The 23,186-nt window shown below is 49.8% G+C and overlaps 1 protein-coding gene across 3 annotated transcripts; it reads left to right on the plus strand.

Moving 5' to 3' along the window:
• The first annotated feature begins 5,971 nt into the window (after positions 1-5,971).
• Positions 5,972-21,392, plus strand: PFAS (phosphoribosylformylglycinamidine synthase). Of its 3 annotated transcripts, XM_063935154.1 has the most exons (29): positions 5,972-6,074; positions 7,693-7,831; positions 9,320-9,455; positions 9,580-9,685; positions 9,773-9,959; positions 10,123-10,228; positions 11,147-11,287; positions 12,206-12,330; positions 12,432-12,560; positions 12,641-12,772; positions 12,861-12,989; positions 13,280-13,353; positions 13,460-13,616; positions 13,750-13,811; positions 13,918-14,079; positions 14,161-14,271; positions 14,359-14,490; positions 14,574-14,804; positions 14,915-15,095; positions 15,198-15,281; positions 15,701-15,856; positions 16,071-16,190; positions 16,285-16,430; positions 16,861-17,071; positions 18,004-18,095; positions 18,171-18,285; positions 19,140-19,292; positions 19,374-19,526; positions 20,497-21,392. In XM_063935154.1, exons 1-29 carry the CDS (start codon positions 6,066-6,068, stop codon positions 20,817-20,819), a joined length of 4,002 nt encoding a protein of 1,333 aa, XP_063791224.1. In that variant the 5' UTR covers positions 5,972-6,065; the 3' UTR covers positions 20,820-21,392. The 3 variants fall into 3 exon arrangements, with proteins under 3 accessions (XP_063791224.1, XP_063791222.1, XP_063791223.1); XM_063935152.1 differs by having other exon boundaries at positions 19,140-19,526; XM_063935153.1 differs by lacking the exon at positions 5,972-6,074 and adding an exon at positions 6,082-6,222 and having other exon boundaries at positions 19,140-19,526.
• Positions 21,393-23,186: the final 1,794 nt, after the last annotated feature.

Raw genomic sequence — 23,186 nt, forward strand, 5'->3', positions numbered from 1 at the left:
TATTTAATTGTTATGCGCAGATTACCCAGCGGTTTAAAACAAAACTCTGACCCGAACACTCCCTCTAACTACCGTCCCATCTCTCAGCTCTCATGCCCCTGCAAGCTACTGGAGAGACTTGCCTACACTCACCTCACACACTTTCTTAACTCACACAGCCTACTGGACCCACTTCAGTCAGGATTTCGTGCCCAACACTCCACAGAGACAGCACTGACTAAGGTAGTGAATGATTTGGTCACTGCTAAATCTAAAGGACATTACTCTCTACTTATTCTCCTTGATCTCTCTGCTGCTTTTGACACTGTTGACCACTCTCTTCTCATACAAACACTACAATCCCTAGGTATTCAGGACACATCCCTTTCTTGGTTCTCATCCTACCTATCTAATCGCTCCTTCAGTGTTCGTTTCTCTGATTCCACCTCTCCTTCCCTACCTCTCTAAGTTGGAGTACCGCAAGGCTCAGTCCTAGGTCCTCTGCTTTGTCTCTATCTATACCACATCTCTTGGCAAACTAATCAACTCTTTCGGATTTCAGTACCATCTGTATGCGGATGATACTCAAATCTACCTATCCTCCCCTGATTTGTCACCATCTGTATTGGGCCGTGTCACTGAATGCCTTTCTGCCATTTCATCTTGGATGACATCTCGCCACCTCAAACTTAATTTTTCCAAAACAGAATTAATTATATTTCCACCGGCCAATAGTAGTTTCCAACCTGATATCTCTATCACTGTTGAGAACTCTGCAATCACCCCTACCCCACAAGCTCGCTGCCTAGGTGTCATTCTTGACTCTGAACTGTCCTTTGTTACCCACATTCAATCTGTCTCAAGATCATGTTACATACATCTAAGAAACATATCCAAAATACGCCCTTATCTTACACAAGACACAGCAAAAACTCTAATCCATGCTCTCATTATCTCCCGCATTGATTATTGTAATAGTCTCCTGACCGCTCTTCCCAAACATAGGCTCTCACCACTACAATCCATTTTGAATGCAGCTGCGAGGCTAATCTTCCTTGATAGACGTTCATCGTCTGCAGATCCGCTCTGTCAGTCCCTCCATTGGTTACCGGTATTCTACCGTATTAAATATAAAATACTTTTACTCACATACAAGACCATTAACCAAACTGCACCAACATACATCTCTTCACTCATCTCAAAATATCTCCCTACCCGATCTCTCCGCTCTGCACAAGATCTACGTCTCTCATCCACATGAATTACTTGTTCACACTCAAAATTACAGGACTTTATCCGGGCTTCACCCACTCTGTGGAATGCCCTCCCACACACAGTAAGACTCTCCTCTAGTCTCCAAACCTTTAAATGTTCCCTGAAAACTCACCTCTTCAGACAAGCCTATCAAATTCCAGACCCACCCACATAACCTTCAGTGCTTCCCTATCTAATTACATCCTCTCTGTACAGTATACATAACATCACATATCTTGTCTTTCTTTAGTCTCACACCCTCCTGACACTTGGATAACTTTGTGGGGTATCATCATACAACCCATTAAGAACCTAGCAATCTGGGGAACCATTATGCAATAGGTAGCATCTATCCTTGTGTATCTATGCCTATTTCCCTATAGATTGTAAGCTTGCGAGCAGGGCCTTCCTACCTCTATGTCTGTCTGTTTTTACCCAGTTTTGTTCTATTACTGTTGTTCTAATTGTAAAGCGCAACGGAATATGCTGCGCTATATAAGAAACTGTTAATAAATAAATAAATAAATAAGGAGGATCGTCCGTAATCTTTTTCTGCTGGAGAGAACGTCAGGGGCCTCACACAGGAACGTAACATTTGTAACCTCTTCCCATTGGTATCTGGCCAGAATGTCCACAGGTTCTGGATGTTGACAGAATATCAACATAGACTTTAGGCTGACAGCCAATATGCTGATATGTGAAAATATCGACATGGTTAAGAATATTGACATACAGGTTTTTTTTTTTTTTGCTTATTGGTTTAGGGTTAGGCTTAAATAGGGTACATTCTGCTGCCATTCTCAACATCGCCTTTTCATTATTATTATTATTATTATTATTATTACAATTTATTTATAAGGCGCCACAAGTGTTTTGCAGCGCCGTACATACAACACACATTAGAACAACACAGAACAAAAAACAGAGCACGGGTAACAATTACAGCTTATCTGCAAACAGACTCTTGCTGCGCTATTCCTGCCTCTGTCCCTCTGTTGCCGGTCCCTGTGTAATCTCTCCCCACTCTTATATCTCCCTCAGCTGCTTATCTCTGCTCAGTGGCGCCCCCCGGCTCTCCTCTGCTCCAACTGTCTCTACTCCAACTGCACTTTTTTAAATCAACTTTATTTAAAATGGCTCCGCGCCTCTACGCCCTTTTCCAAAATGTCCTGTGTTAATAAGCCCCATTTTTTTAAAAACGCTGCCAATTAGAAGTTTATTGTAACCCGTAGCAACCAATCCAGATTCCATTCATCACTTGTTTAATGGAGTTTAGGAAATGCAAGGAAACACTGGTTGCTATAAGCAACAGCACATATCCCCGTGTACTAGTGTCTCCATTTTGTTGTTCTCATTTCGTTTAATTTACAAAAGGTCAAATGTTCTTCAAGGAAGCAGAGACTCCGCCATTCAGATCCTGGACAACACATGTAAAGACCTCGAGCTGCCACCGGATACGTACATGTAACGTACGCACAATCTTGCAGAAAAAACATGCATGATGCAGTTATGTTGTGATACTCTGCCAAAGGGCTTGCACGCCATTGACCTCATGGGAATAATTAACTAGTTGCTTACACGAGAAACCAGGTTAAGACACAAAGGGGGCGATTCAATGTAATGGTATGCATGCGATGCGCCTATCCGGTACGGTACATTGCAGCCAGTGGCATCGCTAGTCTTTCCTCACACCCCATAGAGCTAGCCGTGTTCCTTGTACAATATATGGTGGATATGTGTGCAGCCACGGCACGTCTTGCCCAGAGAGCTCACAATCTATTGCCTTAGGAAAGTTGTATCAAACGGCGTACCCTAACCCTAATAATGGCCCCCATACATCAGCAATCGATTGGGGCAATTTGCTGTTTTGCAGGGGATTGTGCAAATAAATGTGCAATGTATGGCATCACAGATTGCAGATTCCGACAATAAATCTATTGGGATTGTTACATCAGGATTTTCTTTATGTTTAATGTCACAGATCAGCTGGGGCTGTAGATCACCTGTGTATGGTAACAATCCGCAGATCTGCAGACCGGTCGGCTTTTCAGGATTGGCAGATCTGTATTTGCTGAACGTGATCTGCAAGTCACTGACACATCTGTGATGTAGGGGGGCGCAGACTGGCGGACGGGGGAATCTTTAAATCTGGGGGTGAAATCTCAGAATCTGTGAATTGCTTTTTTTTTTTTTCAGGGTTAAGTGGATACGGCCAATCAGATGCCGTTTTGAGCACTGAGCAGTAAATCCAAGTAAACCCGAATCGGCTCATCTCTACTTTTTTTGTGATTGCTGATGTATGGGGGCCTTCAGTGCTGTCCCAAGGAGCTTGCAATCTACTCTTCTTTGAAATTGACTCAAAGACCATACAGTATCTATATATTTGTATAGTGCAAGTGTTGCTGGAATCAGTGATTGTGGGGGTGATTCAGAGGTGGAGGCGGTAGAGGAGCGTCTATGGCTTGTCGCAGTCGCTGCTGCGTCTGGATGCTAATGCTGCATCCTTCTGAGATGACCATCAGCCGTGGCACTAAAATGGCCTTGTGTGTACAAAGACGCACTATCAATGGCCCATCGGCTGGGTCTTCGGACTGCACTCCATGCATTTCTGGTCTGCATTGGGATGCATCTGCAGCGTGTCCCAGACACAAGTGCAAGGGAAACCATTGGGCGCCTGAGCGGGATGGTTTCTGAGTGCCCACCCCTGTATCACCCCTCGGTCATTTCTTAGGGCAGTGTATTGTGTGACACAGATGGGTTATAGCACCTTGTTGCTGTGCACCAGTGCTCTGGGACACTGGATATTGGCGTGAGCTATAAAGACACTTCACTTCACACTGTAGACTACAAGGACATTAACCGCTGATGGAACTACAGTATGGGGGTCATTCAGACCTGACCGCTTGCTAGTGTTTTTTGCAGCGCTGCGATCAGGTCTGAACTGCGCATGCGTATACACCACAATGCGCAGGCGCGTTGCCAGGTACAAAGCGGATCATTGCTGAGCGATGGATTTAACGAAGAATCCATTTGCACAGCCGATCGCAAGGAGATTGACAGGAAGAGGGCGTTTGTGGGTGGCAAGTGACCGTTTTCGGGGAGTGGTAGGGAAAACGCAGACGTGTCCAAGCGTTTGCAGGGCGGGTGTCTGACGTCAAATCCGGGACCAGACTGCACAAAACTTTTTTGTACCGCTTGGCAGCACATGCGATCGCATACTTGCAAAGCGAAAACACACTCCCCTGGGCGGCGGCTATCTGTTCGCAGCAGTGCAAAAAAAAAACCTAGCGAGCGATCAGGTCTGAAGGACCCCTATACTCCCAGTATCACCATAAGAATCCTGCAGCCATGTACATTATAATATAATTGGTGACTATCCCAAAGAGCTTGCAGTCAGTTGTCATCCTCTGACACTTGTCCTATAATGCTCATTGCAGTGACTTCATGTGCCCAGTGTGTGACAGTCTCTGCTGCACTATATTATATACTGTAGCTGTATACAGAGTGAGTAATAATGTCTCTCTCCAAAGCTCAACATACATTAGGTCGACGCCTATTGGTTGACACATGAAATAGGTCGACACAACCATTAGGCCAACATGAGTTTTTCAAATTTTTATTTTATTTTTAGAACTTTTTCATACTTTACAATCCACGTGGACTGCAATTGGGAACGGTAACCCGTGCCGAGCGTAGCGAGGGGACACGGCGCACTAATTGGGGTTCCCCATCACTTTACGAAGAAAACGTCACCGAAAAAGCATAAAAAACTCCTTTCTGCATTTTCCCATGTCGACCTAATGGCCGAGTTGGCTCATTTCCTGCGTCGACCTAGTCACTGTCGACCAATAGGTGTCGACCTAATGTGTGTCAACTTAGACACTGTTGACCCTGCGTCCCATACACGACCCCTGCATGTGTTATATAGCAGTATAATAGTGCAGGGAAGGTATAATGTGACAGGGTCAGCAGGGGAGACAGCATCACGGGGGTGCAGGGTAACTAATGCAGAGGAGCTGACACTCATCATAGCGCAGACACTAGCCTCATTCATTCACCAGCCTGTGTAATAATAACCCTGCTGCCTCTGTGCTGCTCCCAGCCTCCTCCTCTGTGCCTCCCACCTCTGTGCTGTGTTTCCCTCCCCTGTGCGCCTCAGCCTCCAATGTCTCCCCAATCCATTCCCATCCTCCTCCCCCTGTACCTCCCACCTCTCAGCCTCCCTCCCCAGTCCCAATCTCCTCCCTGTACCTCTCAGTTCTGTGCCTCCCTCCCCAGTCTCAGCCTCTTCCCCTGTACCTCCTACCTCTCTGCCTCCCAGTCCCAGCCTCCTCCCCTGTACTTCTCAGCTCTGTGCCTCCCTCCCCATTCCCAGCCTCCTCCCCTGTACCACCCACCTCTCAGCTCTGTGCCTCCATCCCCAGTCCCAGCTTCCTCCCCTGTACCTCCCACTTCTCAGTTCTGTGCCTCCACCCCAAGTCCCAGCCTCCTCCCCTGTACCGCCCACCTCTCAGCTCTGTGCCTCCCTCCCCAGTCCCAGCTTCCTCCCCTGTACCTCCCACCTCTCAGTTCTGTGCCTCCACCCCAAGTCCCAGCCTCCTCCCCTGTACCGCCCACCTCTCAGCTCTGTGCCTCCCTCCCCAGTCCCAGCTTCCTCCCCTGTACCTCCCACCTCTCAGTTCTGTGCCTCCACCCCAAGTCCCAGCCTCCTCCCCTGTACCGCCCACCTCTCAGCTCTGTGCCTCCCTCCCCAGTCCCAGCGTCCTCCCCTGTACCTCCCACCTCTGTGCCTCCTCCCCGCGGCTTCCTCCTCCTGCAGGCAGCAGCAGCACATGCTGGAGGTGAGTGATGGCTGATACACTGTGTCACAGAGGAATGATACATTAATTACAGTGTGTGATGGGAGTATAGCGCTGCTGCGTAGGCCTTCAGCACAAGAGCTAGCACTCTACCTCCTCGTCTATCTCTCTGCAGTGCGGGTGCCCCCGGGTGTGTATAGGAGAGGGGTGGGAACGTGCCCGGGGCAGGGTGGGTGTGGGGAGGGGGTCCCCGGGCAGGGTGGGTGAGAGGAGGACCCCCCATGTCCCCACCACGTGTGTTTGGAGGGAGAGCTCAGCTCTGTTATTGCTGTGTGTGCCAGTGTTGCCCCCTGGCGGTCTCTCTGGTCACTGCAGTAGGGGGCATTACCCTGGGCAGAGGATTAGGAGAGAGATAAAGTAACAGCCAATCAGTGTCTAGCTGCCATGTTACAGGATGTGTTTGTGATTGGCTGGTACTTTAGCTCTCTCTTCAAGCTTTGATACATCTCCCCCAGTACGCAGCATATTTATCACAGGGTAGTAATCCCACCATGGGGCTTCCCTCCCTGTACACCAGGGGCGGCGGCTGGCAGTGACAGGGGTATGGGGTGGCAATCTACTGTTTTATTTATATAAAGCATCTCTCAATGCTGAATTCCCTAAATATCAGTTATATCGCTGTTGGCCGTGTAATACAGAGACACCTGCTGTGAGCCACAGAGCTAGCACTCCATTCCCCGCCTGCCCCCAGTGTTTTGAATCGGCTTTTGCTACCCATATGTCCTCTATTGCTGAGCGAAAACCCCAATCAGTGAGGTCACACCACATGGTGCAGGTTACCCCCATACTGCACTTCCAAAAGAATTGCACATCATTATAGGGAGATACTACATACACCTTACAGGGCAGTGGTACTGGGCAGCCGCCAGGACATATACTGAGAATTGCGTTACAGTTCTACAGCATAAACTAGGGATTGTGCTAGGGTCAAGCTCTTCTCCTGGGGACTGTGTGAGGGGTGGGGGCCCTGACCAAATGATGGGGTCTCTACAATTAGTGTGCCTCTCTGTTACTGTAATTATTAATAATGTCTTTCATAGTATGTGACACTGTACATTGAGGGGAATGTAATACCAATCAGACCCTGGCTTACATTTGTCTGACCGTTAGCTGCTACCAGATTGGCTATTATGGGTTGCAGTGCATCATTTCTGATTGCACAGTGAAATGTATTAGCAATTGTACAGCGAGGCTGATGTGCATGTAGCTTGTCTGTATGTTGTGTGGGCAGTCACCGTATGTACACAGCGCGGCACACGCATGATCATACAGCGCTGAGCTATGTCTGTGTTAATAATTAGAATCGTGCATGTTCCAGTCCGATGTTTGGTACAATGCGCATGTCATACACACAGGGCCTGTACCAATGGTCAGGCTTGGTCTGTAGATTACATGTGGCTTTAGTCCTCCTACCCAGCGGCACACACGTGATGATTTCCAGCTGTAAAATAATTACTGTCAATCAAGTAGAATAAATCAGCTGGCTTAATGACATCCTGAAAACATGGCCTGCTGAAGACACTGTGAATATTGGAGCCAACAGTCTGCCCTATGTTTGTAGCCATCCCATTCTGAGTGCACTCTGCTTTCTTTCCACAAGGTTCCCCCTCCCTCAGCGACAATGGCGGTCTTACACTTTTACTGCGCCATCCCAGCGTCCAGCGATTGTCTCCGTATGTCCGGGTCTGAGAATATTCACAGTGTACAGAGAGAGCTCTGCTATAATGTCAGCTGGACAGGTGAGTGATCGTACTGACTCCTGATTCGCAGTGTTATCCCATCATATGTAGCGTGACCTAACTGTCACATGTGTCTGATCATCTGTAGCGTGACCTAGCTGTCATATGTGTCTAGTCATATGGAGCGTGAGCTGGCTGTCACATGTGTCCGATCATCTGTAGCGTGACCTGGCTGTCGTGTGTGTCCGATCATCTGTAGCGTGACCTGTCGTATTTGTCTAGTCATATGGAGCGTGACCTGGCTGACACGTGTCCGAGCAGCTGTAGCGTGACCTGGCTGTCGTGTGTGTCCGATCATCTGTAGCGTGACCTAGATTTCATATGTGTAGTCATATGGAGCGTGACCTGGCTGTCACATGTGTCCGATCATCTGTAGCGTGACCTAGCTGTCATATGTGTCTAGTCATATGGAGCGTGAGCTGGCTGTCACATGTGTCCGATCATCTGTAGCGTGACCTGGCTGTCGTGTGTGTCCGATCATCTGTAGCGTGACCTGTCGTATTTGTCTAGTCATATGGAGCGTGACCTGGCTGACACGTGTCCGAGCAGCTGTAGCGTGACCTGGCTGTCGTGTGTGTCCGATCATCTGTAGCGTGACCTAGATTTCATATGTGTAGTCATATGGAGCGTGACCTGGCTGTCACATGTGTCCGATCATCTGTAGTGTGACCTAGCTGTCATATGTGTCTAGTCATATGGAGCGTGAGCTGGCTGTCACATGTGTCCGATCATCTGTAGCGTGACCTGGCTGTCGTGTGTGTCCGATCATCTGTAGCGTGACCTGTCGTATTTGTCTAGTCATATGGAGCGTGACCTGGCTGACACGTGTCCGAGCAGCTGTAGCGTGACCTGGCTGTCGTGTGTGTCCGATCATCTGTAGCGTGACCTAGATTTCATATGTGTAGTCATATGGAGCGTGACCTGGCTGTCACATGTGTCCGATCATCTGTAGCGTGACCTAGCTGTCATATGTGTCTAGTCATATGTAGCATGACCTGGCTGTCACTTGTGTCCATTCATATGTAGCGTGACCTGGCTGTCACGTGTGTCCAGTCATATGTAGCGTGACCTAGCTGTCATATGCATCTAGTCATATGTAGCGTGACCTAGCTGTTGTGTCCAGTCATATGTAGCGTGACCTGGCTGTCGCGTGTCCGATCATCTGTAGCGTGACCTGGCTGTCATGTGTGTCTGATCATATGTAGCGTGACCTAGCTGTGCTATGTGTGTTCGATCATACGTACTCACCTCCCACCTTCCCGGCTGTTACCCGTTATGTGACCGGACATCATGAGCTGTGTGACCACAATTATTCTCTGAGAAACCTCTAATGTTCTCAGCCGTCTGATACAATTGTTTACGGACCTTGGTGCCTGTGAGTTAGTGTTACTAGATACGTGTAATGTCTGTCACTGTGTATAGGACTCTGTAATAATACCATACATACATCACCCCACCTCCCCATGTGTGTCTCCTGATCCCCTACAGATGCCTCCTCGCCATCCAGTGAGCAGAAGGACGCGTTGCGTTGGCTCTTCAGTTGCCCGTTTGACCAGAAGAGCATCTCCGATACCTCGTTCCTTCACCCCGAGCCCTCGGATCTGCTCCTGGAAGTTGGACCAAGGTACGTGACTGAATGATTGTCCCCCCTCCCCCTCACACACCCCGCATCCCGTCCTCCATAGCTGCGCCGTCACATGGTTATCGGAGATGCTCCCACGCGCTACTGTCGCTCTGTCCTTCTCTAGGTTGAATTTTTCAACTCCATCCTCCACCAACGCGGTGTCCATATGTCGCACCATCGGCCTGACCAGCGTGGACAGGATTGAGTGCTCAAAAAGATATTTAATAAAGGTGAGCAGGACTCTGCACTGACTGGGCGGTCACAGGTGGGTAATAGTGCCGGCCCGCAGCGTCACTAATATAGTCCCAACCCGCCAGTTTCAGCAGGTACCGGAGGAAAGCCAGAGGCAGAAGCTCGCGGTTTCCTTGTATGACCGGATGACCGAGTGCGTCTACCCAGAGCCGGTGACCAGTTTTGACATCTCTGTTCGGCCTGAGCAGGTCTATGAGGTGGACGTGATAAGATGCGGGAGGGCGGCTCTGGAGACTGCAAACTCCGAGCTGGGTACGTGTGACGCATGTTAGGGGGAGACTCTGGTGCCACCACCTGTGCCCGGGCTGGGATAAGGAGCGTACATGATACTGTCCGCACGTTTTGGAATTGCTTATGGCTTTTTCTCTTTTGTATACAGTATGTCCTAATAATATTCCTGTTGTTTCTATTACAGGTTTAGCCTTTGATTCCTGGGACTTAGATTATTATACTGCGCTATTCCAACGTGTGGGCCGGAACCCGAGCAGCGTTGAGTGCTTTGATCTAGCACAGTCTAATAGGTCTGTGTCTCTAACCCCTCCAAATGTGTGTTTCACCCACCTCTGCCAGTGTCTTCCTCTTCTCTCTACACTCTGGCCCTCTTCTCTCTACACTCTGGCTCTCTTCTCTCTACACTCTGGCCCTCTTCTCTCTACACTCTGGCCCTCTTCTCTCTACACTCTGGCCCTCTTCTCTCTACACTCTGGCCCTCTTCTCTGGCCCTCTTCTCTCTACACTCTGGCTCTCTTCTCTCTACACTCTGGCTCTCTTCTCTCTACACTCTGGCCCTCTTCTCTCTACACTCTGGCCCTCTTCTCTCTACGCTCTGGCCCTCTTCTCTCTACACTCTGGCCCTCTTCTCTCTACACTCTGGCCCTCTATTTCTCCCCCCCCCCCCCTTCCACCCTTGTGGCCCTTTTCTTCCTGCACTCTGGCCCTCTTCTTCCTACACTCTGGCCCTCTATTTCTCCCCCCCTTCCACCCTTGTGGCCCTCTTCTTCCTGCACTCTGGCCCTCTTCTTCCTGCACTCTGGCCCTCTTCTTCCTAATCTCTCCTACTCTCTGACCCTTTCTGGCCCTCTACTCTATCCCCCCTTCCGCTCTGGCCCTATAATACCACCCCACCACCATCACCACCACCACCTCTCCTACTCTCTGGCCATCTATCCCCTGTCTCGGGCCCTCCACTCTCTATCTGACTCTCTGGCCCTCTATCCCCCCACTCAACCTCTCTTTCCCTTTCTGGCATTATCACCTACTCTCTGGCCCTCTACCCCCTTCTCTGGCCCTTTCTCATACTCTTTGGCTCTCTACCCCCCCCCCCCCCCCCCCCACCCCCATCCATCTCTGATCCTCCCTCGCCTTCTTTGTCCCCCCTCACCCTCTTTGACCCCTTTCGCGCTCTCCCCACTAATCCACTGTCTCTCCCTCTCTCGCAGTGAGCACAGCCGTCATTGGTTCTTTAAGGGCAGACTGCTGATAGACGGGCAGGAGAAGGGGCACTCACTGTTTGATATGATCATGAAGACTCAGGACACCAGCAACCCAAACAATGTCATCAAGTTCTGTGACAATAGCAGGTACGTGTCTATGCTGCAGTGCGCAGCGAGGTAATGTGATGTCAGAGTGATGAGGTCATCCAGTCCGCGTTAGCTGGGTAACTGGCAGAACACACTACATGCGAGAAGGATTGGCGGGTACAGTGACTATTAGTCATGGCGTTGGCTCTGGTTTAGACATACCCCCCCCTCCCCTGTATAAGGTGTGTGGGGGGGGGGGGGGTGATACAGGGGTGGGATACAACATTTTCTTCTTCCTACACTCTGGCCCTCTTCTTCCTACTCTCTGGCTCTCTTCTTCCTACTCTCTGGCTCTCTTCTTCCTACTCTCTGGCTCTCTTCTTCCTACTCTCTGGCCCTCTTCTTCCTACATCCTGGAGATGCGATGGAATGAGGCCAATATTTTACAGCAGTCACCCATCTCTATATAGAAGGGTTACAGATGTAAAAGTTCTAACCAATAGTGGAATGAATGGTCCTGAGATGTTTGGGGTTGGGATGTAATTTGTGTACGTTGGGTGTGTTGGTGTAGTGAGCACGTTCCTGTGGGCAGTGCACTATAATGAAGTAGGCACATTTTTTCACATAGACAAACATGGCAGGTTCACAAATCGCCCTAATAAAGGAAGGTTACCCTATTGGGTTTCGCCCAGAGGTTCCCAAACGCAGTCCTCAAGGCACCCCAACAGTCCAGGATTTAGGTATAGCCATGGCTCAGCACAGATAGTTAAATCAAATTGACTAAGGTGCTAATTAAGTCACCTGTGGCCAAGCATGGATACATTTAAAACCAGGACTGTTGGGGTGCCTTGAGGACCACGTTTGGGAACCTCTGGTTTAGCCACTGTGAGAAGGAGACAACTGATGTCACGCTTAGCGGTTGGATTTTCCTGGTGGAGAAGGTGAATGCAATGTTTCACCGTCTCATCACTTATGCAGCGCAATCCAGGGAAAAGAGGTGACCAGTCTGATCCCAGCTGACCCCTCTTGTGCTGGCCCCTATCACCTGAAAAGCTCCACACGGCACCTTATCTTCACCGCTGAGACCCACAACTTCCCTACGGGTAAGTGCACGGGTGACGCGGGTTTGTGTATGAAAGTGTTACATGTACAGATGGAAGCCTGCCGCTAATCTCAGGCCCTTCTGGTTATCTGCCCGCAACAGGAGTGGCTCCGTTCAGTGGTGCCACCACTGGCACTGGAGGTCGTATTCGTGATGTACAGAGCACAGGGAAGGGCGCGCATGTCATTGCAGGAACCGCCGGGTATTGCTTTGGCAACCTACACATTCCAGGTACGCGTGCTCCACGCGGTCCTTGTAATACGTCTTTGTTCTTACTTCCTCCTCTTACTCTTATGTCCATCTCCCCGCAGGATACTCTCTTCCTTGGGAGGATACCTCCTTTCAGTATCCGAACCAGTTTGCCCGGCCTCTGGAGGTAGCCATTGAGGCCAGCAATGGAGCCTCGGATTATGGAAACAAATTTGGGGAGCCAGTGCTGGCAGGTCAGCGGGTGTCATGAGTTGTTGACTAGTCACTGGTCATCACTGGTTACTTTGTATTGAGTTTCACCTGAAAATATCTTGGCTGCAGGATTTGCTCGGTCGTTTGGTCTGCGTCTGCCCTCGGGGGAAAGGAAGGAGTGGGTGAAGCCTATTATGTTTAGTGGTGGGATCGGATCTATGGAACATGTTCATCGGACCAAGGAAGTCCCACAACCTGGTAAGGGTTCTTTAGATGTGGTGCAGCAGGACATAGTACTCAAATAAAACAATATACTGTTTATCCCAAAAATAAGAGCTAAGATGGGTTTTAGTTTACATTGGTTTCTGAGTGGGACGGGAGAAGGGTCATTTTTGACATTGAGGTTACGTGTATCTGCTGTGAAATCGAGGTTACGTGTATCTGCTATGACATCGAGGTCACATGTATCTGCTGTGACATAGTGAGCACTAGTGATCCACAGAAAGATCTGACGTATCCGTGTATTACGTTTCTCTTCTCCCACTCAGGAATGTGTGTGGTGAAAGTCGGAGGTCCCGTCTATAGGATTGGAGTGGGGGGAGGTGCTGCATCCTCCATTCAAGTAAGCGCAGTCTAAGATTGGCCAAGGCGAGGCCTGCTTCATGGGGTCATACTTCAGCAGATGGACCAAGTGGAGGTATTTAGTGGCGTTCTCCTTGAATCTGCAGGTTCAGGGGGACAATGCCAGTGACCTGGATTTCGGAGCCGTACAACGAGGGGACGCCGAGATGGAGCAAAAGATGAACCGAGCTGTAAGGGCTTGTGTGGAAAGAGGGGAACATAATCCAATCTGTAGCATTCATGACCAGGGAGCAGGTGGCAATGGTGAGACTTTAGTCCTCTTGCACTTCTCTACCTTGTCCTTCCAGTTTTCTGCACTTTCCTCCCCTAAGCCTCATGTAACTTGTATAGCTGGATAGGAACTCCATCCAAATTCACATTGTCGCCCTCTCTACAGGTAATGTTCTTAAGGAGCTGAGTGAACCGCAAGGAGCCGTCATCTATACTCGAAATTTCCAGGTAAGAGCAATGTTGTATGCTTGCCTCTAACCCCTTGGCTGTGTAACCACCACTGCTCTGGGCAAACCCTTAGAATGTCCTAGATACTCTGCTTATTCCATCCCAGTTAGGGGACCCCACCTTGAGTGTGCTGGAGATTTGGGGTGCAGAGTACCAGGAATCGAACGCTTTGCTCCTCCGCCCAAGTGACGCGGAATTTCTGCGCTCTGTGTGCCGAAGAGAGAGGTCTCCTGTGGACTTTGTGGGCAAGATCACAGGCGATGGCAGAGTAAGTACCGACTTCGGCCTTCCGTGATGAGATCAGCGGCCTTTACTGCGCAGTCATTAAGACTTTCTCTCCTCCTTACAGATTGTGCTCATAAATGGAAGCGAGACGGATCCTGTCCCCAATCACAAGGACCGAAACTGTGTCCCGGTGGACCTAGAGCTGGAGTGGGTGTTGGGCAAGATGCCACGTAAGGTGCGGTACAGTTCCATACTCTTGGATACAAAAAAATAAATACATTTGGTGCAACTTTTTTAATTCCATGTTTCCCTGGACATACAGGAGTTTGCTCTAAATCGCGTTGCCGCAGAACTTCGACCTTTAACCCTCCCTGATGACCTTACTGTCAGGCAAGCACTGGAGCGGGTTCTCAGGCTGCCATCAGTGGGGAGCAAGCGATACCTGACTAACAAGGTGGATATCTCCTGGAGTCTCTCTGCCTGGACTTGTTATGAAGTTTCTCCATGTAGCGAATCCTGATCTCTATCTTTCGGCAGGTTGACCGCTCAGTCACTGGTCTTGTGGCCCAGCAGCAGTGCGTGGGGCCCCTTCACACCCCCTTGGCTGATGTGGCAGTGATCGCTTTGTCCTATACTGACATAGTGGGAGGAGCTACAGCAATTGGGGAGCAGCCGATTAAAGGTCTCTTGGACCCCAAAGCGGGGGCTCGGCTGGCAGTGGGCGAGGCCCTTACAAACCTCACGTTTGCCTTGGTGACTGACCTGAAGGTAACGGCCTCCACAGTTCCAGGCTCTGTGCAATATAGATGTATAACATATCCAGCCCCGCTCAATGCGCTTAGAGAGGGTGGGTCATCTCTCCCTCCGCTTCCTCATAGGATGTCAAATGCAGCGGCAACTGGATGTGGGCAGCGAAGCTGCCTGGAGAAGGCGCTGCTCTGTATGACGCCTGCGTGGCTATGTGTGATGTCATGGCGCAGCTCGGTGTGGCCGTGGATGGAGGAAAGGATTCCCTCAGCATGGCTGCCAGAGCCGGCCCAGAAACGGTGAAGGCCCCAGGTGATCACGCGACCTCTCTCATCCTGTTTTGTCTGTTGGTCCTCGTCCTTCTTTCACTTATCTTCTCTCCCTGAGTGTAATACAGTCGTCTTCTACTTCCAGGGTCTCTGGTGATCTCTGTGTATGCAGTGTGCCCGGATATAACCGCCACAGTGACACCGGATCTGAAGACCCCGGGACAGAAGGGTAATTACCTCAAAGGAATAAATAACTTCTATGTCTACTACTGTATATTGGATTTAGTTCTGCTACCCAACCTCTGCTGTGTTATTTGTGGAGAGATTTTACTGGTGACCTAGGTATTTCCAAAACTTGGTGCAAGGTAAAGTTGTTGCTTGTAGAACACAGTCAGATTGTAATTGTCATTTGTCTGTGTTAAGTCATTTGTCCTTTTTCCCTTTGCAACAATTGCCCTAAATGTCCCTGTTGGCCTCTGCATGGATAGTCCTACACCTATTCAGGTCACCGACCAGAGGGGCCTCGTAAAAATGAGCTGCACAGTTCAATCTTGGCTTCATTTTACCCCCCCTTCTTCCATATGGCTCATTCTTAATCTGGACTTGGAGGTGGTTGCAGATTTCAGTACCTGTTTGTTTTGACTGCAGGTGTGCTCCTGTACGTTCCTCTCTGCCCTGGCCACCATCGGTTGGGTGGAAGTGCTTTAGCTCAGTGCTATTCACAGCTCGGGGACCAGCCTCCTGACTTGGATGATCCCCAGACGTTGGTGTCCTGCTTCCAGGTTACTCAGCAACTCCTCAAAGGTAAGATGCAGCGTGAGGCCTTCATATAGCACCTTCCTCTAGCTGGATGGTATGAGCCCCCCCATGTTTGGGCGTGGGTCACATTGTATTCTTGTATAGAGCCAGCAGCCCTTGTACTGGCATTAATGGCACCACAGATGGTCCATTCACCGGTGGGCTGGGGAACTTCCCTGCTCCTCAGACATTTACTTCTCCTGCATTTTGTCTTGCTCAGAGCGCTCCCTGAGTGCCGGACATGATGTGAGTGACGGAGGTCTCATCACGTGTCTCCTGGAGATGGCCTTTGCTGGGAACCGTGGGCTGGACGTTGACCTTCACTCGGCAGGCGCCAGCGGTGAGTCCCTACGTTACGGTGTCTGAGCGAGTTTAGCGTAGTGGTGACCGATGTGTGGAGATCTTTACATGCGACATCCATTTTTGCTTCTCAGCTCTGGAGCTGCTGTTCGCGGAGGAATTGGGGCTGGTCTTAGAAGTCCCAGAAGCGACATCTGAGCGGGTTGTGGAGCGATATCGAGCATCTGGCCTACAATGCGTGAGGATCGGAAGTACGCAGGGGCAGGGACCCAGCTCCACGGTAAGTCTCCTGAGTCTGTATGTGCAATCCTGGCGCAGATCCATTGTTCTGGGGGGAGGGTTAAGGACTGAGAAGTAGGTGTGCACCATAAAACTGGGGTTGCCGCTGTGTATGAAGTCTTCAGGTGCATTGCTATTGTTCAAACAGGTTCCTGAGACATTTGCATAGAGTTCCGTGTGGAATCATTTGAAATCACTACTGAATGATTGACGTTCTCCGTGTTGGAGTGTTGCGTGGTCACACCATAGCTGTACATTGGATAATTGTATTGGTAATTACTGATTGTTAAGAGACCTGTAAAAAATGAAACACTATTATAGAGAGAAGTCTGAAACCACATCTAGTGTATATTGCGTTGCAGACACTCAGTGTCAGGATTATATACAAGGTCGGCAGAATCTCTCATATGTATGTACTGTGTTCTCTCCAGGTCCGGGTTTGTGTGAACGGCGAGGAGGTGATCTGCGAGGAGGTGGGGAAACTGCGGGCTCTCTGGGAGGAGACAAGTTTCCAGCTGGAGCGTTTGCAAGCCAATCCCAGCTGTGTGTCACAGGAGGAGGCGGGACTCAGTCGACGTAGAGGGCCGGACTATAAGCTGACATTTAACCCCTCTGAAAAGCTTCCTATGCCAGCTTTGATTGGTAAAATGGGGAATGGGGGCTGGGATGGATATAGTGGGGATGGGCAGTGGGTGCTGAGATGAATACAGTGGGGGATGGGCAGTGGGTGCGGTGATTTATAGAGTGGGGGTGAGGCTGTAATATTAGTATGGGGTGCAGTGGGTGTTAGGATGTATAGAGCGGGGGGGGGGGGGAAGCGATGGGTATGGTGGGCAGTGGATGCAGTGAGGGGTATGATGGGCAGTAAGTGCTACGATGGGTATGGTGGACATTGGGTGCTGCGAGGGGTATGGGGGGCAGTGGGTGCTGCGAGGGGTATGGGGGGCAGTGGGTGCTGTGAGGGGTATGGTGGGCAGTGGGTGCTGCGATGGGTATGGTGGACATTGGGTGCTGCGAGGGGTATGGTGGACATTGGGTGCTGCGAGGGGTATGGTGGACATTGGGTGCTGTGAGGGGTATGGTGGGCAGTGGGTGCTGCGAGGGGTATGGTTGGCAGTGGGTGCTGCGAGGGGTATGGTGGGCAGTGGGTGCTGAGATGAATACAGTGGGGAAGGGGCTGTGATGGGTATGGTGGGTAGTGGGTGCAGTGATGGGTGTGGTGGGTGCAGTGATGGGTATGGTGGGCAGTGGATGCTGCGATGGGTATGGTGGGCAGTGGGTGCTGCGAGGAGTATGGTGGGCAGTGGGTGCAGTGATGGGTATGGTGGGCGGTGGGTTCAATGATGGGTATGGTGGGCAGTGGGTGCTGCGAGGGGTGTGGTGGGCAATGGGTGCTGCGATGGGTATGGTGGGCAGTGGGTGCAGCGAGGGGTGTGGTGGGCAGTGGGTTCAGTGATGGATAGAGTGGGTGCTGCTGCGATGGGTACAGACCTGGCGGTGATGAGATGCTATTTGGTAAGGGATGGGACTAAGCACTGCCTGACTGACTGCACACATATGTCACACTGTCACAGGCTCCGCCAGGCCACGCGTTGCTGTTGTGCGTGAAGAGGGAAGTAATGGGGACAGGGAGATGGCGGCCGCGTTGCTGATGGCTGGATTTGAGGTAATGATCTCCCATGGATCCCTGTATATATAGTGTCACACCCGGCACTGAGTGTTCTTCTCTTGTCTCCTCCAGGTGTGGGATGTCACCATGGAGGACCTCCTTTCTGGAGGAACCACCCTGGACATATTCAGGGGTATTGTATTTGTCGGGGGATTCAGCTACGCTGATGTTTTAGGGTCTGCAAAAGGTTAGTGCTCGGCTACAGGTTTACACTCTGCCCAGTGCATGCACATGGTGGCGGCAGCCATTTTGTGAGGTGAACCACTGTACATGACATTGAATAATAACCACTGTGTGTTTGGATGTGTGGTGGCTGTATGACCTCTATTGGCGGTTTCCTCAGGTTCTCCTGTGTCCCACTCTCTTCCATGGCAGGGTAATGTGGGTCACAGTGGGGCAGAGGGGAGCCCCGCACAATGCAGTGTGATATAGAGGAGGCGGGCAGAGGGTGCACAGACCCAGATGGTGAAAGTAATGGGGGCCAGGTCACCTGCTGGGGTATACAGATGTATGTACAGAGTAGCTAAACGCAGCCTCTTACCACGTACACTCCTAACCAGCAGTCTGTCCGTTCCGACTAGTGATGTGATAGAATGTATAGGCCTGGCATACTACTAGAGGTCATTTACTAACTGTAGAATGGACACCGTGCAATGCAAAGGCCTCTCTGGTGGGCGCTGTGTGCCTCCATTTGGGTGGCATGTTGTGCTTCAGCGGAGAGAGGCACATTTCAAACAATGAAAAATAAAACCTCAAACCCCAGAAAATGGCCTCCTGTGATAAAGGCCGTTCCTTTACTCTCATGATTTATTAAAGACGTAGATTAAGCTAAACCAATGAGAATAATGGAGCATTTAGTGAGGGGGCGGTGATAGAGTCCTAGGAGAAATTATGTCCTCTAGGCACTAGTTATGGCGTCCTGAATGGTGTCCCAGGACACGGCCTTGGGCAGTGCATGAAATGAGGTGTGGAAGAGTATGAGAGCCATGTGGGACATCCCATACGCTGGAGAGGTGTCATTGTGTTTCCCCGGTGCCGCAGGTTGGGCAGCGTCTGTGAAATTCAACGCTGGTGTCCGTGCGCAGTTTGAAACTTTCCGACGCCGGGTTGACGCTTTCAGTCTGGGAATCTGCAACGGCTGCCAGCTCATGACTCTTCTTGGATGGGTGGGATCCGACAACCCAACAGATACAGGTCAGTGTCCCCTCAGGCCCAGAGATTGTGTTGTTGTGTGTCCTCCATGCTCTCTGCTCATACAGAACGTCCACCCTACAGGGAAAGCACCCACACAGGGGGTCCTGCTCAGCCACAACCTGTCCCGGCGCTTCGAGTCTCGCTTTGTCACCGTGAAGATTGAAGAGAGTCCGTCTGTTCTGCTGCGCGGGATGGCCGGGTCATCGCTCGGCGTGTGGGTGGCACATGGGGAAGGTAAGCATCACCGTTACTGTGTGTAAGTGACACGTGTGATTATTGTGCAGATCTTATAGGGATACGGTCGTTAGGTCGACCTCTATTGGTCAACATGCAGTAGGTCAAAAGGGTTGCTAGGTCGACATGACAAAAGTTCTACATGAGTTTTTGACAAAAAAAAATAATTTTGTTTCAAATTTTTTAATTTTTTCATACTTTACGATCCACATGGGCTACAATTGGGAACGGTAACCTGTGCCGAGCGCAGCGGTAAGGGAGCGAGGCACCTTGCCCGAAACATGGCGAACCGTGCGAGGGGACACGGTGCACTAATTGGGGTTTCCGATCACTCTACGAAGAAAACGACACCAAAAAAATGAAAAACGAAAAACAAAACCTCATGTTGACCTTTTTCATGTCGATTAAAAGACCATTTCAACCTAGCAACCCTGTCGACCTACTGCATGTTGACAAATAGTGGTCGACCTAATGACTGTCAACCTAAGTATGGTTGACCCAACGACCCATACCCATTGACCCAACAACCCAACGACCCATACCCATCTTATAATAGTACTGCTCCGTATATATGTTTAGTCATGTCCCAATGGACCAGCAGAAAGCGTTATGGCAAAACTTTAAGATGTAGATTTACTAAAGATATTGTGCATATCAGCCAATCAGATTCCACCTATCATTTCTCTGCAAAATGATAAACAGAATCTAATTGGTTACGATGATCCCAACATCACCACTTGTCTAGTTTAAAAACTTTAGTAAATCTACTCTTTTTGAAGTTGTTTTTTATATTTAAATTGTTTTTGTTGGAAAAAAGACCCAATCCCCAGAGTCCTCCCTTTTATCGTCTAATAGATGATCCAAAAGCTGAATGTTAGATTTCTGCCCCAAGTGGCTCAGGTTGGGTTTATCCCGTTACTGCCTTATTCTCTGATGTGAACAAGATCTGTAAGTCCCTGTTGTCTTCTAGGTTTCGTGCGGTTCCGGTCCGAGCAGGTCCAGGACTACGTGGTCTCCCACGGCTTGGCTCCTCTTCGTTATGTTGATGACCAGTGTGTGGCCACTGAGGAGTACCCTATGAACCCCAACGGGTCTCCTCTGGGCATCGCTGGGCTTTGCTCTGACGACGGGCGCCACCTGGCTATGATGCCCCACCCAGAGCGCTGCACGCTGACGTGGCAATGGCCCTGGATGCCTGAAGAGTGGCGCAAGTCCCTGGACGTTTCCCCCTGGATGCGACTCTTTGAGAACGGCTACAAGTGGTGCTTGGAGAACGTTGTCAGTGACGTGTAGCCGGAGAGGCCCAGATAAGGCCGGAGTGACTCCATTCTGAAAGCAGAGTCCTCAGCTGTTATTGGTGTCTGGCCTCTCGTAATGATGGCACATCTGCTGTCCCCGGACACTCTGAAGGCTGAGCATCAGTGGGGTCATTAATGGTGATGTTGAAGTCACCAATGATTGGGGTGTGCATGTCAGACGTCTGGATATATGGGATTCAGGAAGCAACATGGTCAATATATTAGATACGGCTGGGGAATGTTCTGTAAATGAGTCAGGGGCCAAAAACAAAAGTCAGATTGTCTGAACTGGGGAAGAGGAGAAGGATAGAAGGAATGAGGATGTGGGGTGAGAGCAGGAGGCCTACAGGATGATATGTCACCACGTCATGGACCATACACAAGGTGCAGTCCTGCAAAGTGTCCCCGTCCATGTACCTGAGTATATTTGTGCAGAACATACGACTGTGACATTTCTGCGCTGCTGCACTTTCCTCGGGGTCGGCCATCGTTAGTGCACAGTGCCTCGTTATGCATATTTATAGTGTGTTCTTTATTCCAAATGCAATAAATGTCTTCATGAAATAAATGTTTGTCTTAGTTATTTAAAGTTACAGAATCCACTAAAGCATGTAATTACTAAATGATTGCTCATTAAGGTATGAGATCATGAACTCGGCCAATCACAAGAAGTACGGAGGTGAACAACAATCCTTGGGCCTAACTGTGTGGAGTTTGTATGTTCTCCCCGTGCTTGTGTGGGTTTCCTCCGGGTACTCCGGTTTCCTTACACAATCCAAAAATATATTCCGGTAGTATAATTGGATCCCAACAAACATTAACCCTACCATGCACTGTAAGTGTGTGCGTATACATGGGAAGACTAGATGGGACATGTGGTTCTTTTCAGCCGTCACATTCTATATTTCAATGTAACAAAGCCAGAAAATACAAACGATACACAAACAAGGCCATTCTCTGATATGCGCAATAACATTCGCGAGGATTGCGGTACAGTAACATCATATACAATCCTGCGCACCTTAATGGGTTGTTTGGAATAATCTGATGTTTGTATTATTATAACATAATAGAATAATTTATACCCGGGGGAGTGCGGAGTATGAGATAGCCGCGAGACTCTATCCGGGAGGAATCCGTATTCTATTAACACACCCGCTGGGTACCTAGCACTGAAGAGGAACTCCGCAGCTCAGTTTTCCTCCTGCCATTGAGGGTTAGGTGGATGCGCTGGGTGATGGAGGCTGATAAGAAGAGAACGTGCAGTACAAGCAGCACAGGTGTGTAAGGTTACACATATACAATGAATTGTGACACGTCTGTTGTCTATTTGCAATTAGCATGTAATAAGCCGTTACACATTAGGGGGCGCTATATAAAATCCAGTTTTTCTGAATACTGAGTCCCGCAGGACTGAGAGATGCACAATGCACTGTATACAGCTACACTAAGTATCTCTACCTTGTCCTACAGTACGGGGGCGGGGGGGGGGGTGTTCTGCACGTCCACCCCACTATAATCAGTCTTATGAAGCCACTCCCACTTTCAGTGAAGACACACCCCTTTCTGGTGCAGCGAGTGTCACACCCAGGAAGTAGTATGGGTGCGGGATGGTTGTGGTTCACGTCGGGTGTTAGGGATGAATAAATGGACTCAAGTTTCAAAGCAAAATAACAAAAGGGTTTAACAGACGACCCAAGTTATTAGTTGAGAATGAAGTTCTTTAGATGTCCTCAGAAGATGTGTCCAATACAATCTAACAACCGTTGATGAACAAAGATACAGTTAAAATACTGTCAGTATCCTGGCGATCATGAGACCGACGCCGGAATCCCGACAGCCGGTGGAAATCCGACGGACGGAATCCCGACCACCGCAGGTTGTTCCCACTCTGTTGGTGGGTCCACGCCACCAACCGAGTGGGAATATAACTTGTGGCGAGTGCAGCAAGCCACTGGGCCAAAGCGTGGCGATCCCGCGAGGGACTTGCTGCCGGGATTCCGACACATGGGAAGCCGCTGTCGCTATACTGACAGCCAGCAACCCGTCTGCCGGTAAAACATGTATTCCGATGAACGTACAGAATGACATTAACAATCAATGCACTACACCGGTTACAATAATACCGGGTTCTGCAGTTTATTCCCCTTTTTAATTCCCTTAAGGCAAACCGCCAAAATGAAGCCATTAATTAGTTCTATGAGTTCTTGCCAGTTTGCGCGCATTTAAGCAAATATTGCTGAGAGCTCTTTAACAGTACATTGACCATACCTCCCAACTGTCCCCATTCCAGCTGGACAATCCGCTATTCGGACACTGTCCCGCCCACGTGCAGCGGTGTCCCGCGGGTAGGGGGAGACAG

Source organism: Pseudophryne corroboree, chromosome 7, assembly GCF_028390025.1.
Source record: "Pseudophryne corroboree isolate aPseCor3 chromosome 7, aPseCor3.hap2, whole genome shotgun sequence".
NCBI lineage: Eukaryota > Metazoa > Chordata > Amphibia > Anura > Myobatrachidae > Pseudophryne > Pseudophryne corroboree.